The sequence below is a fragment of the Gastrolobium bilobum genome, unplaced genomic scaffold (genome assembly GCF_033153095.1).
Source record: "Gastrolobium bilobum isolate Gb01-03AN ecotype WA unplaced genomic scaffold, APGP_CSIRO_Gbil_v1 utg11162, whole genome shotgun sequence".
NCBI lineage: Eukaryota > Viridiplantae > Streptophyta > Magnoliopsida > Fabales > Fabaceae > Gastrolobium > Gastrolobium bilobum.
In genome coordinates this window covers 150775-166977 of record NW_026897605.1, presented here as the reverse complement: position 1 = coordinate 166977, position 16203 = coordinate 150775, and the positions used below count along the sequence as shown (strand labels likewise).

The 16203-nt window shown below is 31.7% G+C and overlaps 3 protein-coding genes and 1 long non-coding RNA gene across 4 annotated transcripts; 3 read left to right on the top strand and 1 right to left on the bottom strand.

Annotated features, from left to right (window-relative positions):
- The first annotated feature begins 5469 nt into the window (after positions 1–5469).
- Positions 5470–7637, top strand: LOC133308502 (probable protein phosphatase 2C 80). The gene is made up of 2 exons (XM_061509128.1): positions 5470–6282; positions 7572–7637. The coding sequence occupies exons 1-2, from the start codon at positions 5470–5472 to the stop codon at positions 7635–7637; spliced, it is 879 nt and encodes a 292-aa protein (XP_061365112.1).
- A 3-nt stretch (positions 7638–7640) lies between these two features.
- LOC133308501 (uncharacterized) lies at positions 7641–8421 on the top strand. The gene is made up of 3 exons (XM_061509127.1): positions 7641–7843; positions 8043–8076; positions 8272–8421. Exons 1-3 carry the CDS (start codon positions 7641–7643, stop codon positions 8419–8421), a joined length of 387 nt encoding a protein of 128 aa, XP_061365111.1.
- Positions 8422–9312: 891 nt separating this feature from the next.
- On the bottom strand, positions 9313–11142 carry LOC133308491 (uncharacterized). Its single transcript, XR_009751173.1, has 3 exons — positions 10865–11142; positions 9968–10058; positions 9313–9447 (listed from the first exon to the last, which is right to left on the bottom strand). It is a non-coding gene; the product is annotated as an uncharacterized LOC133308491 (long non-coding RNA).
- A 1241-nt stretch (positions 11143–12383) lies between these two features.
- LOC133308499 (serine carboxypeptidase II-2) lies at positions 12384–14696 on the top strand. Its single transcript, XM_061509126.1, has 5 exons — positions 12384–12395; positions 12941–13074; positions 13393–13488; positions 14287–14392; positions 14525–14696. Exons 1-5 carry the CDS (start codon positions 12384–12386, stop codon positions 14684–14686), a joined length of 510 nt encoding a protein of 169 aa, XP_061365110.1. The 3' UTR covers positions 14687–14696.
- Positions 14697–16203: the final 1507 nt, after the last annotated feature.

The window sequence follows — 16203 nt, the reverse complement described above, 5'->3', positions numbered from 1 at the left end:
TTTTTTTTTACAAAACCAATATATACAAAAGATGTTATTTGCACAATAATCATGAAATAAATTTTAGGATTTTCAAAAAATCAAAAACCGAACCAATCCAAACCGAAAAAAATTGGATTGGATCGGATCGGATTTAAAAGAAAATCCAAACCGAATGGATGATTATATGATCAAGCCGAAGGAAATGGATCGGATGATTTTTGCTTCCAAAACCGATCCAATCCAGACCGCGAACACCCCTAGTTTAAGGTAGCATTGCAATATGACAAACAACCATTAATTGCCTTTAATTACCACTTTATATCTAAGGGTAAATTCAATTTTGGAATCATAAATCATTGAAGTTTTGCTTTAAATTAAACATAATCTGTATTAAAAAGACAAAAAGATATCTGTATGATTTGATTTATTTTTTCAGCATGATTCTGTATACTTTTACAAATCACTGAAACTTTTGTTTAAACATAGAACATGCTTCCATATAATCTTATAAAAAAAGATCTAAAAAAAAATCAGCCTGTGGTCATATTCTAATTTCGGTGGACATGACAGTGATAGAGACAGAGAGTGAGAGCGTTTAATTTTACAATACCGGTATTTTACAATTTTTTTCATTATAAAATGTATTTTTACTTTTTAAATTCAATTCCCACAGCTACTAAAAAATGTATAATGATAATAATAATAATAATAATAATAATAATAATAATAATAAAAACTCTTAAAAGATTTTGAATAAAACATAAACTTAATTATAAACATAAACTCAAAATTTTAAATAATTTCAAATTTCGAATTTTAGATCAGATAACCAATTCCAACATAAAAAGCAATTAAAATAGCTGATTTTTTTTGGATACCAATGTGATTGGCAGTGGGACATTCAATGCCTTGTCTACTACCACAAATGGTCATTTAATTATTCGATTAAAAAATTAAAATTCGATTTTTAAAAGAAATTTTTTTCCCACCATCCATATTTAAATTCAAAATTCTATACCATTTCAAATTTCGAATTTTAGATCAGATGACCAATTCCAACATAAAAAGCAATTAAAACAGCTGATTTCTTTTTAGATACCAATGTGATGGGCAGTGGGACATTCAATACCTTGTCTGTCACCACAAATGGTCATTTAATTATTCGATTTAAAAATTAAAATTAGATTTTTAAAAGAAATTTTTTTCCCTCCATCCATATTTAAATTCAAAATTGTAAACCATTTCAAATTTTAAATTTTAGATCAGATGACCAATTCCAACATAAAAAGCAATTAAAACAGCCGATTTCTTTTTGGATACCAAAGTGATGGGCAGTGGGACATTCAATGTCTTGTCTGCCACCACAAATGGTCATTTAATTATTCGATTTAACAATTAAAATTCGATTTTTAAAAGTAATTCTTTTCCCACCATCCATATTTAAATTCAAAATTTTAAACCATTTCAAATTTCGAATTTTAGATCAGATGACCAATTACAACATAAAAAGCAATTAAAACAGCTGATTTCTTTTTGGATACCAATGTGATGGGCAGTGGGACATTCAATGCCTTGTCTGCCACCACAAATGATCATTTAATTATTCGATTTAAAAATTAAAATTAGATTTTTAAAAGGAATTTTTTTTCCCACCATCCATATTTAAATTCAAAATTTTAAACCATTTCAAATTTCAAATTTTAGATCAGATGACCAATTCCAACATAAAAAGCAATTAAAACAGCCGATTTCTTTTTGGATACCAATGTGATGGGAAGTGAGGCATTCAATGCCTTGTCTACCACCACAAATGATCATTTAATTATTCGATTAAAAAATTAAAATTCGATTTTTAAAAGAAATTTTTTTCCCACCATCCATATTTAAATTCAAAATTCTAAACCATTTCAAATTTCAAATTTTAGATCAGATGACCAATTCCAACATAAAAAGCAATTAAAACAGCTTATTTCTTTTTGGATACCAATGTGATGGGCAGCGGGACATTCAATGCCTTGTCTGCCACCACAAATGGTCATTTAATTATTCGATTTAAAAATTAAAATTAGATTTTTAAAAGAAATTTTTTTCCCCCATCTATATTTAAATTCAAAATTTTAAACCATTTCAAATTTTAGATCATATGACCAATTACAACATAAAAAGCAATTAAAACAGCTGATTTCTTTTTGGATACCAAAGTGATGGGCAGTGGGACATTCAATGCCTTGTCTGCCACCACAAATGGTCATTTAATTATTCGATTTAAAAATTAAAATTCGATTTTTAAAAGTAATTCTTTTCCTACCATCCATATTTAAATTCAAAATTTTAAACCATTTCAAATTTCGAATTTTAGATCAGATGACCAATTCCAACATAAAAAGCAATTAAAACAGCTGATTTCTTTTTGGATTTCAATGTGATGGGCAGTGGGACATTCGATGCCTTGTCTGCCACCACAAATGGTCATTTAATTATTCGATTTAAAAATTAAAATTAGATTTTTAAAAGAAATTTTTTTTCCCTCCATCCATATTTAAATTCAAAATTTTAAACCATTTCGAATTTCGAATTTTAGATCAGATGACCAATTCCAACATAAAAAGCAATTAAAACAGCTGATTTCTTTTTGGATACCAATGTGATGGGCAGTGGGACATTCAATGCCTTGACTACCACCACAAATGGTCATTTAATTATTCGATTAAAAAAATAAAATTCGATTTTTAAAAGAAATTTTTGTCCCAACATCCATATTTAAATTCAAAATTCTAAACCATTTCAAATTTCGAATTTTAGATTAGATAACCAATTCCAACATAAAAAGCAATTAAAACAGCTGATTTCTTTTTGGATACCAATGTGATGGGCAGTGGGACATTCAATGCCTTGTCTGCCACCACAAATGGTCATTTAATTATTCGATTTAAAAATTAAAATTAGATTTTTAAAAGAAATATTTTTTCACACCATCCATATTTAAATTCAAAATTTTAAACTATTTCAAATTTTAAATTTCAGACCAGATGACCAATTCCAACACAAAAAGTAATTAAAACAGCTTATTTCTTTTTGGATACCAAAGTGATGGGATATTCAATGGCTTGTCTGCCACCACAAATGGTCATTTAATTATTCGATTTAAAAATTAAATTTCGATTTTTAAAAGTAAATCTTTTCCCACCATCCATATTTAAATTCAAAATTTTAAACCATTTCAAATTTCGAATTTTAGATCAGATAACCAATTCCAACATAAAAAGCAATTAAAACAACTGATTTCTTTTTGGATACCAATGTGATGGGCAGTAGGACATTCAATGCCTTGTCTGCCATCACAAATGGTCATTTAATTATTCGATTTAAAAATTAAAATACGATTTTGAAAGAATTTTTTTTTCCCGCCATCCATATTTAAATTCAAAATTTTAAGCCATTTCAAATTTTGAATTTTAGATCAGACGACGAGTTCCAACATAAAAAGCAATTAAAACAGCTGATTTTTTTTTGGATACCAATGTGATGGGCAGTGGGACATTCAATGCCTTGTCTGCCACCACAAATGGTCATTTAATTATTCGATTTAAAATTTAAAATTCGATTTTTAAAAGAATTTTTTTTCCAATTTACCTAATAAAGAAAGTTTGTATATGCCATGTAGTGTGAATACAATTTGTAGAATTGACCGGAGAGTGGCACTTGACAAAACTTTCCAACATTGAACTCTCTTTTATATATATATATATTTAAAATGTATGAATTATGTAGTATATTTTTAGAAATTGTTTAAAATTATATATAAGAGGTTTATACTTAATTCATATAGTAAAAATTATAAATTACACATCAAAAAAAAAAATTAAAAAAGAAAAGAAAATGTGCATAATCAATTCAGAAAATTGAATTTAAAATTAAAAAACTGATAAGTTAAAACTGAGAATAATAAATATATTATAATTATAAACGAAAATTGAGAATAATAAATTTGAAAGTATAAATAAATGATATTTGATAAAAAAAAAATTAACATAGAAAAATTTAAAGGTATTAATTTTTTGAAATAATTTAAAAAATAAAACAAAAGTTTTTTTTTTTGGAAATAAAACAAAAGTTTTTACTAACAGTTAAATCGCTCATGTTAATGACGGAAATAAAAGAGAAACGGAAATAAAAGTTTTTAATGCATGATATCATAAATTCAAATTAGGAAATAAAGTACTACAAGATAACTAAATCATAAATTCAAAAAAATAAAATTGTATGTTATAAATTATAATTAAATCACATAAAGTGATTACACGATGATTACGTTTCAAAAGAATGTTAATCAAACAAAAAAAAAGAACAAAAATGTTATGATTATATAATCGAATAAGGTGCATAAAATGGATTGATTATATAATGCTTTTAATTACTAAGATTTCTTTTATACAAACATTTTATAAAATTATGATTAAATTTATTTTATAATTGATTTAATTAATTGGTTTCCTTAATTTTGATAAATCAATCTAATTGATTTGTTTTTTCAATTTTAGCCAATTATTTTAATTAATTGATTTCCTTAATTTTGGTCAATCAATCCAATTGATTTGTTTTCAATTAATCTAATAAGGGGTGCAAGGGCCGGAAGAATGAGTAAGACAAAAATAATTGAGAAAATTGAATTTTTATTATTGTTTCAAAATAAAACAAAAAATATTAAACTTTTGACTAATTATTTAAAAAAAGATGAATTGTAAGAAAAAAAATTATGACATGGAGGAGTTTAAGGCAGCATTGCAATATGACAAACAACCATTAATTGCCTTTAATTACCACTTTATATCTATGGGTAAATTCAATTTTGGAATCGTAAATCATTGAAATTTTGCTTTAAATAAAACATAATCTGTATTAAAAAGACAAAAAAAATAGAGCGGGAACCCAGCGGTGGAGGAGAAAGATTATAGCAGTTGATTGAGTCAGTTGGCTATTTGAGTGCTTTTGCTTCTCTCAGTCGGTCGAATCCTTTAAACACACACCCTTGTTCTTTATAATAACACAACCGAACCCACCCTAATACAGATCTCTTTTATCAAGCGCGCACACACAACATCTCTGTCATTGCTTTATTTCTTTGCCATCTGTTCTTTTCTTTGAGTGTTTTTGCTGCTTATCTCTCTCTCAGTCACTCGAATCAAACACAAACTACATCTCTCTTTTATCAAACCCAACCCACACTCAATTCTTTCTTTCTTTATTTCTCTGCGCCAATCTGTTCTTATCTTTCTTTCTGTCGTTTCTTTATTTCTCTCTTGCAGTAACTACATCTTTTCTTTCTGTCATCTCTTTTATCAAATTTCTTTTCTTTTATCAAACCCAACCCACACTCAATTCGGTCGAATCAAACACTTGTTATAGCCGTTGAGTCTTTTATTTCTTTCTTTCTGTCTTTCTATCTCTGCGCGATCTGTTCTTTTCTTTGAAATTTGAAATTCCAAGATGATTATCAAGAAGCGTTGTCGGGATAAATGTGATAAATACGCTGGTGATCGAGAAAAGCCAAAGAAACGGTTGAAGGTGTTGAAGATGGCTGTTGGGAAATTCTACTATCCAAAGGATAACCCAAAGAAACCAATGGGAGAAGACGCATTCTTCATCTGTGAGGAACAGCGAACCATGGGTGTGGCTGATGGGGTCGGTGGTTGGGCCAAGAAAGGGATCGATTCCGGTGAATATGCCAGAGAGCTCATGACACAGGCTGTGAATGCTGTTCATCTTCAATCAAAAAAAGGCTTTGTTGATCCAAGAAAAGTGTTGAACGATGCTTTCTTGAATACCAAAGCTAAAGGTTCCTCCACAGCATCTATTGTTACTCTGAGGGAAGGGGTGTTGCATGGGGTTAATGTGGGTGATAGTGGTTTGATGATCTTTAGAAATAATAGGTTTTTGTTTCAATCAGACTTCCAACAGCACTCTTTCAACGCGCCATTTCAGTTGGGGAACGGTGAGAGTAGTGACCGCCCTGACTCTGCACGTGAGTATAAGTTTCCGGTAGAGGCAGGGGATATCCTAGTGTTAGGAAGTGATGGACTTTTTGACAATTTGTACATTGATACTATTGAATATATTCTGAGCTGGTCAGATGGAATATTGGGAGTCGATGATTTGGCTGAGCACATAGCAGATGTTGCTCTACTCTTTTCCTTGTCCAAAGATAGTCGAACCCCTTTTCAAGATGCTTCTGAGAGGGAAGGACTTAATCACGTGGGTGGAAAGAAAGATGATATCACTGTTTTAGTAGCTCAAATTACAGTATGAGGTTGTTTAGTCCTTTGAGTTTTGTAATATTTCCTTCTCATTTGATTACTTGTATATATGAAGTTGTTTAGTCCTTTGATTGATGTATATACTTCCTTCTCATTGGTAACTAAACTTTGTTTTTCATGCCTGGGATTAATATAGACTTTTACATTTGGTGTTACAATTGATAACTAGATTGTGTTTTACATCTGTACATATTTCCATCCGATACGGTTTTTACTGAATGATTCAGACTGAAAGAGAATGGAGGCAATTACTCTCTTTTTTTGTTATAAAGAAGTTTTAAAATCTGGTGTGGGGAGGGGTAGGGTAGGCTAAAATGAAAACAAACTAGCCTGGAAGTTGGAACAAACAATCCTCAAAATGTGTTTAATCCTCTGCTTTTACTTGCTGCTTGTGCTAGTGGATAAGGGATTATGGACAGCAACACAATTTCATACATGATTTTTTTTTTTTAATTCACGCCCAAACTATTTTTTTAATTGTTTTTTTTTTTTGGTTTAGATATGTTCACAGTATGTATTGTAAATTAAACAAGAGCAACTTTGCTTAATTAAACAAGAGCAAATTTGCTTCGGCATTCTATGTGGTTATTGGGAATACCTTCCTCATTCATTGCTAGACAAGGTCAAATTAGAGATTCCCTGCAACTAAATGATCTATAAGTTTTGTTACTGACACTGACTTTAGGGATTCCCTGCGATATGATTTTGTTGATTCCGTTGCAGATCGATTTCATCATATTCTGATAGTTGTGATTCTAATTGTGTCTTCAGGGTTATCTGCTATGGCTGTCCATGTTTGACCACCGGAGGTACCCCAGATTGGCACTAATCTTCTATTGGGGTTTTTTTTTCATAAAAAAATTGTATAGATCGATTATTAATATCACCATCATTTCTTCATTTTGGAAGCTGTGAGTATTTCCCTTTACCTTGAATCTTTCTTCGTTTGTTCCACAATTGATATGTAAAGAAATAATTGTTTTTCCATAGTGTTGATTTTGTAATATATCAAACTAATTGCAAACTTGGATTATTTTACTTCGTATTAGTGTATTAGTTCATATATGCTAACACAAACAGGCTTTATTATTAATGTTTGAACTAATAAATTGTCACAAGCAGACATTCTTAATTCTCTTGGTGTTGTTTCCTCTTTTACTTTAACAGAAAGTTCTACATGAATGTACTCTACTGTTTGTGTTAATTTATTGTTTTACATATATGGCCTTGAAAGTTGTCTCTTCTACTTCTAATCTTCGGGGGTTGCTTTTACAGGGTGATTTAGATAAAGATGGGTACCTAGATTATGGAGAGTTTTTAGCCGTTTCTATTCATCTGTGAAAGATGGGCAATGATGAACACCTTCACAAAGCCTTCCAATTTTTTGATCAGAACCAAAGTGGGTATATTGAAATTGAGGAGTTACGTAATGCCTTGGCTGATGAGGTTGAAAGGAGGAGGATGTCAAAACGTCTTGCAGAAGATGCCTTATATGAGCTGTATATCAAGTTGAGCAATTCAGTTTTTAAAGATGGTCTATCAGGGAGGTGAGGTGTCGTTTCAGATTACTATCAGTTTGATTCAGCAATCTCTAATAGATAATTAACCTTTTACATCATCATATGGACATGCAGGAAGAATTTCATGTGGCACTCTTCAGGAACAAGAACATGAGTAATCTGTTCGCAGACAGGGTGTGTTAATCTGACCTTTTTTGATAATTTAGAATTGCTTAATCTCGTTCAGGTTCTTGGAGACTGAATTATTATGCAGTCTATCTGTGAGAAATATATGTATTAGTTATTTAAATGTTAATCTGTTCTTGTTTCTACATTTAAAATAAGCTCACATGAATAACTTTAGCTATTAATATGGGTTTTTGGTTCTTCCTTTCTTACGCGTGTATATGCTCGATCATTATATTTTTCTATATAAGTTTTACTTTCCTTGCTTTACACTAATGGTTTATATGCAGTTGAAGGAGATAGTAGTTGCACCTTTGCACGAGTCATTTCTGGTACTTGCAGATGATATTGTTGAAACCATTGTGGATAAGGTTCACAAAATTTTACAGTGTTGCTTTCAGAACTCCATTGAAAATAGTGTCCCTTCTTTCTGGTACTGATTATAGCTTCTTCCGTAGAGTTTTTGGTGATGCTGATAAAGAAGGAGTTTGTAGTATCGATCAAGATGAGTGCAAAGCATTTGTCATTGAACATCCATCTTTGATAAGGAACATGACTCTACCATATCTAAAGTGGGTATAGGCTCAACTGGTGAAACAAATACAATAGAAGGAAATGATGAGTGACCTTGGTTTGATTCATGAGGATGCTGTCTTTGATTTCATTAGTCTGAGATGGATAATGGTTGCTATTAAGGAATCACCTTTCTCATGATGCCTATTCATGTGTGGCTGCTATCTAGGATAACATGTGGTTGATGTGAGTTGTTTTTCTAATGCAAGGCTTGTACAGTTATATTGTATGTACAAGAGGTATAAGTAGATTTGGAACTATAGAAATTTATAGATTGCTAATTGTTACGAGGATTCATGTAACATCCCCGTCTCGAGCCGGTTCAATTAACATACACTTGATATAAACAGAAACAGCGGAAGACTTAACTTACGAAAATATGAGCTAACTTTTTCTTTTTCTAACTTAATTCTTACTCGGCGTAAACGAAAATCGGGCAGAGTTTCCTCTATAAATCGGACAACTGGGGATTTTCCAATCCCACTCAGAAGCATTTCCTGATAAACAGTTTATACAACATATCAATTCAGAAATACCAGATATCCAAATATAATCAAATACCCATACATGGGCGCATGCATAACATGGCTCCGTGCCACTATATCTAACAACATGCCAGCAAAACGTAAACCTATCTGAATACTACATCATCATATAACGTTCCTGAATACTCAAATGTACATGCATCAAACTGACATACATGTACAAAACATATACAGGCCATATACAAAATAAAGGATCAATGTCATGATCCATCAAAGGCGGAAATACAAAATGACATAAATATACTTCCAAAAAGTAGTAGCCTACGGCCATTCAAAATCCAATCCGTCAACTGCCTCAGCCACGTGTCGCGTCCCTGCCTAGTGAGGACTCACCGGGAATCTGGGCACCTGAAAATATGTCCCCAACGAGGGGTGAGATTACAAATCTCAATAAGCTCCAGGTTTATAGAGAATTCTCCATACCCCTGGCTCACTCCTGCATGAAAGTCAGATACAGAGTATACAAATACAACATATAACAGATATCATAACAGAACAGAGCATATATCCATATCATATCAGAGATGTGCGCCGTCATTCCCAAGGGAGGACCCCAAGCGGAAATCAACGCACGTGTTCCCGAGGGAGGACCCCAAAGCGGAACCAGACATATCAGAGGCGTACACCATCAGTCCCGAGGGAGGACCCCAAAGCAGACATCTGGGTACTATACAATCAATGGCCAGAGATTGTTACAGAAATCATATTACAGAAGTCATATCAGAGCAAAACATATCATGTTATCAAATAACTCTATATGAATGCATCTATACAAAGCATCTAAATCACAGTCATACAGTCCAACCATAGTTCACTAACCATGGTGGAGCACTCAAGCAGGAAAAGACTCCTTAAACATAGAGCTTACCTCTTGAAGCTTTACCAATACCCTTACTTGTTGCACAAGTTACTTATATATCTTCAAGAGATTCTGATTCCTTTTTAGTCCCTAGGTACACCTAGAGCAAGAATCCACAAATACCAATTAATAAAATGCCATCATGCCTAGTTTTCACATAAGGCATACATTTTATCGCTTCTTTTCATTTCTTTGCGTTTTTGCCAATCCTATGCCAATACACAAGTCTAGACCTCTTTATAACCGTTGGTGTTCTTTAATTTAATGACCTATTCCCTTAGGAATTTTCAACATAAATCATGTTATTTTTCTTCAAAACTCATCACTTTTATACAATTTATTACAACACATTTTATTTAAAATAAAATGTACAAAATATATCCCTAAGCCACCCTATAGGTCGAATTCCACAATGAGAATAGGCAAAAGGGTTCTTTTCTTTTTACTTATTCTTTCTTCACTTAGTAACTTACACACACATGTATATATTTATATATATACATATCCACAATGTCTAATTAAATTTTAAACATTAAACTCCTCCAATATACATCAAGGTCGAAACATAGGAGCATACTACATAGGATTTTTTCCCACTTTGGCATTCTCACTAATGCACCAAATTTCCACTTATTCCAACATATTAAACCTTCCCAATACATACAATAAATTTTGTACATCATCCCCTAATTACCGTATCAAGGCCGAAATCTAGGGCATCTCACCATGGGATTTTTTTCCAATTTTATACATGTTCACATGCTTATTCCACCTTCCTACACCCAACACATCAACAATCCATCATCAATTCAAATTTTAAACTAATTTATATCTCACTCAAAACATGCTCATAAATTCCAAGACATAAATCACAAAAATAAAACTATAGGATTAGAAGTTTCTCACCTATAGTAGCTATTCCAAGCTCCAAAGAACAAACCTCAAGCTTTACTCACTCAAAAGCCCCACTTTTCTACAAGCATGAATAGTGTCACGAATTGGGTTTGATGAATAACTCTCTCCACAAGCCAAATCAGCCCAAATGGAGTGGTGGAATGGATTCACTAGCCTTTTTCCTTAAAGATTCATGCATGGCATCATGGCTTTTGGTGAGAATTTGAGTGGAAATGAGAGGAAATAAAAAAAACTAACCTAGGTCCCTTTCTCCATGGAAGCGTCGAGCATCAGTGAGAGAGACGAAAAAGAAAGGAAACAGCGCGCAGAAAGAAGGAGAAATAAGGATTTCACCGTGTGTAAAATTTAAGTTACTTTAACTGGGTAAAGGTTTATCTATCTACACACCTCCATTTATTACCAAATTTTTCCTAATGGACTAGAATATTTTTGTAGTCATATTTTTAACTTTACTCTCACATTTCGGGTAACTTTGTTTACCCTCATTTTTATCCCTTAACTGTCATTTTAACTCATTTTTCACTAAGGGTGACTTTATTTCTTTTACTTCTAATTATTCTTCAATATTAAATCCCCAATTACTAGTGAGGGTTATTATAATTCACATCACAGGTGTTTGATTCATGACTAATACAACCATTGTGATTGTAAATTTGATTTCTGTAGCAGATGTAAGACATCATCTTATAATTATTTTTTTAAGTTCTTCTCTCTCCAAATTTTTGTTAGTGAACCCTGTTGCAAACTACCTGACATCATTTGGCATTACAAACTCCACGTAGCCACCATTCCCTTCAAAATAGCTCTCTTTAGGCTCAACTGGCCAAAACTTCTCAAACAAGAGAAATCAAGATTTAAGAATCTTGTCAGTTTTTATAATTTCAAGTGGACATCATCACAAAATGAAAGTATTTAAGATCACTATATTAAGTTTTGTTTCAAGAAAAAAAGATAACAAATCAGAATCCCCACTCTTTTACCCTCTCCATCTATTTAAGCTAATTTTCTACTTCTACAACTTTAACCACCTAACAATTTTAACTAACTCCTATCTGTTAGTGTTATCCCCTTGATATTCAACCTTGTCCTCAAGGTTGGAATATGGAATCTGAGTGCTAATGGTCTGCATGTCCATTTCCCAAGTGGCCTCAACCATTCATGGTAAATTCAGCCCTTGATCCACCATAGCCAAGTAGCCAACAATATTTCCCACCCCTTTGCTCCTCTTTTTGCCAATATTCCCATCCTCATTGCTCCTTTCTAACACCACTTCCGGCAAACTCGATTGCATTACGAAGTAGACCCTCTTCATCCATGTGTTAGAAGTTTGCTGCCATTAACTTCACCCAAGCTAGAATTGTCATATTGGGAATACCCTTTTTCATGTAAGTCATTAATAATTTTGGCCAACATTGGATCCCTTCGAACTTCCTCATCCACATTGCGATACCTTGCTAGAATGGTTTGGATATAGCTCCAAACTCCTCATTATCTTCCCTAAAAGTTCAAAATGACTGAAACTGTATTTCTTTTTTATAAAAAAAGTTAAATGAGCTGTGTCCATGGCGTGTCGTAGAATTTTTTTTATTTATTAAATGGACATGTAATGCCTGTGGTTTGTGTACACATTCTGACATGCATATATGATACAGAATGGTCACAGCTAATAAAACTTTACAACTCTTCTTGGATACTCGTAAATAGGAAAAAAATATGGTTATCTTGAGTAATACTTATAATAGCCCCATAAATTTCTTAGTTTACATCTTTATTACAAATTAGTGCTGTAAATGGCCTATACATAGTCCGAGTGTATATTTGTTTCCCACTCAAAAGCTAATTTATCGTATCAATCTTCCTCTCTATCTTTTGTCTGTGGAATCTGAGAGTTATCATAAAACGTTCATTAGTTTTTGGAGTATTTGGATACGAAAGTCATCAAATACAACCCTAAAATAGAAATTGTTGTCATATTTCAAAGGATGTGGGATTATATGTATACCATGCTACAAGGTTTGTGACAAGTTTATATACAGATCCTTATTGCCACGTTATGTCATGTAACAGAGAGTTGGTAGACTCGGTTCAGAGTATGATCCTTGCACTGAGGGTCACTCCACTGTATACTTCAATCTACCTGAGGTCCAAAAGAAACTTCATGTTGATCCAAATCACAAGCCTGCTACATGGGAGACCTGCAGGTGATGATCATTTGAGAAACACTTGTAAAGTTTAGATTTATGTTCACAATATGTATTGTAGATTAAACAAGTGCAACTTTGCTTAGGAATTCAATGTGGTTATTGGGAATACATCCTTATTCATTGCTAGACAAGGTCAAATACCAAAATAAATGAGGTTTATCATTCTAATCTGTTTGATTAGTAAATAAAATGCATTTAACACTCAGCTGCTGTGCTTTCCTTTATAATACTCCTTAACAATTTTAGATCCCCTACAACTAATTCATTTTACCAAATGTACAGAGATCAGAACCATCTTATTCTCATTCTTTGCAGTGAACTCGTAAATAACAACTGGAAGGATTCTCCGAGAACAGTGCTCAATATTTATCATGAACTTATTCATTTCGGATTGAGGATATGGATGTTCAGGTTACTCTCATCGCCTAACATCACACATAATTACATATGTGTTTACTCGTTCATATGCTTTCATACTTGCATACAAGTAAATATTAGCTAGAAAGGACTTCAAAGTAATCTGCAGCAATTATCTGTGTTTTGTTGACTAAGACAGTTTGCTAATTACTTAGGATCTGAAAATACTGCAATTAAGATTTATCCCTCATATCAAATCCTTGATGTTGCTTCTTATTTTTAGTATTTGATTGAGGTCCCTTAGTTGATCAGAGTAACAGACACTTGAGCATAACAAAGTACTTACATGACATCTGATCAGTTGATCTCCTTAATGTTATATAATCACCTCATGTGTTTGTATGTCCATTATTTTTTTTTTCTTGTATGGTATTAGCTACTTTAGCTGGTGTTGTAATTAATGTGTTAGCTCAAAGCTGTCTTGTTTCTTGTTAGTTTGCTAATATAGGAAGTAGTGTGGGAAATTTTGTGAACACTTGAGTTATAGTAAACATTTTAACCACTATAATTTTAGTTACTTCATAGCATAAGATTTTCCAACTTTTTTCTCCATTTCCATTTCAAAATTCATTTCCTGCATGATGGTTTTCAGTTTTGACACTTAAGGGACAGATTTGGTTTGATCTTAAGTAAACATGTTTTAGTTTAAAAGCAAAAAGGTTATAATGAAAAGACTGTCAATGTCCCATTAAGTCCTTTTGGAACCCAATCTGCTTGAAGTAAAGTATCCTTTCATTCCCTCCTCAAACAATCTTTGCCACCAAACTTATATATTTTGTTCCCTTATGTCAGTGGTAATACAGATACCGTAATCCCTGCGACATCTACTCGTTATAGCATAGATGCTCTCAAGCTTTCACCTTTGAGCCCTTGGCATGCATGGTATGATGATGGGGAAGTAAGTGATTTTTAAAATAAGTTTTGTTTTGTCTTCTATTTCATATGACTTGGTTTCTCTTCGTTAATTTTCTATTTTCTCCCCTTTTTATTGTTTACTTCAGTTTAGTGCATTGATATATAAGTGAAACAGGTTGGAGGATGGACCCAAGAATATGATGGACTCACGTTTGTGGTTATAAGGGGTGCAGGGCATGAAGTTCCTTTGCATAAACCAAAACTTGCTCTTGCACTTTTCAAAGCCTTCTTAGCAGGAACCTCTATGCCTACCCTTGAGCTAGTCAGTGCCTCTTGAAATTTACATTCTTTTACATTTGTTTTTTTCCATGGAATCTTCCTCAATAATGTTGTCCCTTATTCCTCAGATTGTACACATCACAGCATATGATCTTTCCAAAGTGCATCTAATTTGAGCTTTTGTACCCTCTTAATATGAAATATTCTTAGTTATGGATAGTGTTACATTTAGTAGTTGAGATTTGATATTAGTTTTATTAATATTTTAATTTAATCATACTGCCCATATTGTTATGTTGTCCATTAATTATGTATTTAGTTAAGTGAAATTATTTGCCAATTATGATGCAGCTTTCAAACAAATTTTCTATCTATGGTATGAGAATCTTTTTTGATTGTTTTATTTTTTTCCCTCATGCCATGTATTTACGCCTAATTGATTTTTTTTTTAATTTTTTTTAATCGCGTAAGTCAAACTTGTGCTATTCATTTGTTTATATTCTTTTAATTTTTTTAATAGAGCATCAAATGTTGGCATCGTATGGGTTTTTTATGAAATTGTGAGATGATAGCTGTTGTAATGATCAAAAAAATTCAAAATAAAAATATAAGAGTTTCCATCAATTTTATTTGACTTGATAAAATTAGAAAAAATTTATTTGACAAATTGGTCTTTCAAAAATGTAAATCAAGGTTGAAAAGTCTAATTATGTATATGGAATGGTGAAAATTTGAACCCTTAATATGTTCCTTTAAAAAATAGTTACCTAAATTTATGAGTATTTGCTTTTCTTCCGAAATAAGTGGGAGATATAGAAAGAAGTGGAATTTATAAAATTAAAAATTAATTGCTATTTTTTTTAAAGAAATGAATAGTAAATAAATTTTAGAAAAAAAAATGCAATGATTGAATCTTGAATTTTTTTTTAAAAAAAATTGAATGGAAGAATAAGTAAGACAAAACTAATTGAGAAAATTGAATTTTTATTATTGTTTCAAAATAAGACAAAAATTATTAAAACTTTTGACTAATTAAAAAAGATGAATTGTAAGAAAAAAATAATCACATGGAGTTTAAGGTAGCATTGCAATATGACAAGCATTAATTGCCTTTAATTAAGACCACTTTATATCTAAAGGTAAATTCAATTTTGGAATCGTAAATCATTGAAGTTTTGGTTTAAATAAAACATAATTTGTATTAAAAAAAAAAGATATTCGTATGATTCGGTTTATTTTCTCAGCATGATTCTGTATAGTTTCACAAATCACTGAAACTTTTGTTTAAACCTAAAACATGCTTCCTTATAATCTTCTAAAAAAAGCTCAGCCTGCGGTCATATTCTAATTTTGGTGAACATTTCAGTGATAGAGACATAGAGTGGGAGCGGGAGCGTTTAGTTTTACAATACCGGTATTTTACAATTTTTTTCATTATAAAATGTATTTTTACTTTTTAAATTCAATTCCCACAGCTACTAAAAAAATAATAATAATAATAATAAAGAACTCTTAAAAGATTTTGAATAAAACATAACTCAATTATAAATAGAAAGAAAAAGTAAACATAACATA

Excerpts from the sequence above, each read along its gene's own strand:
- LOC133308502 (XM_061509128.1), top strand. The coding sequence starts at position 5,470 with ATGATTATCAAGAAGCGTTGTCGGGATAAATGTGATAAATACGCTGGT. Across the intron at positions 6,283-7,571 it reads TTTTAGTAGCTCAAATTACA|GGTGATTTAGATAAAGATGG; the intron begins GTATGAGGTTGT and ends TTGCTTTTACAG.
- LOC133308501 (XM_061509127.1), top strand. The coding sequence starts at position 7,641 with ATGGGCAATGATGAACACCTTCACAAAGCCTTCCAATTTTTTGATCAG. Across the intron at positions 7,844-8,042 it reads AAAGATGGTCTATCAGGGAG|GTTCTTGGAGACTGAATTAT; the intron begins GTGAGGTGTCGT and ends AATCTCGTTCAG. Across the intron at positions 8,077-8,271 it reads AATTATTATGCAGTCTATCT|TTGAAGGAGATAGTAGTTGC; the intron begins GTGAGAAATATA and ends GTTTATATGCAG.
- LOC133308499 (XM_061509126.1), top strand. Across the intron at positions 13,075-13,392 it reads GCTACATGGGAGACCTGCAG|TGAACTCGTAAATAACAACT; the intron begins GTGATGATCATT and ends CATTCTTTGCAG. Across the intron at positions 13,489-14,286 it reads TTGAGGATATGGATGTTCAG|TGGTAATACAGATACCGTAA; the intron begins GTTACTCTCATC and ends CCCTTATGTCAG.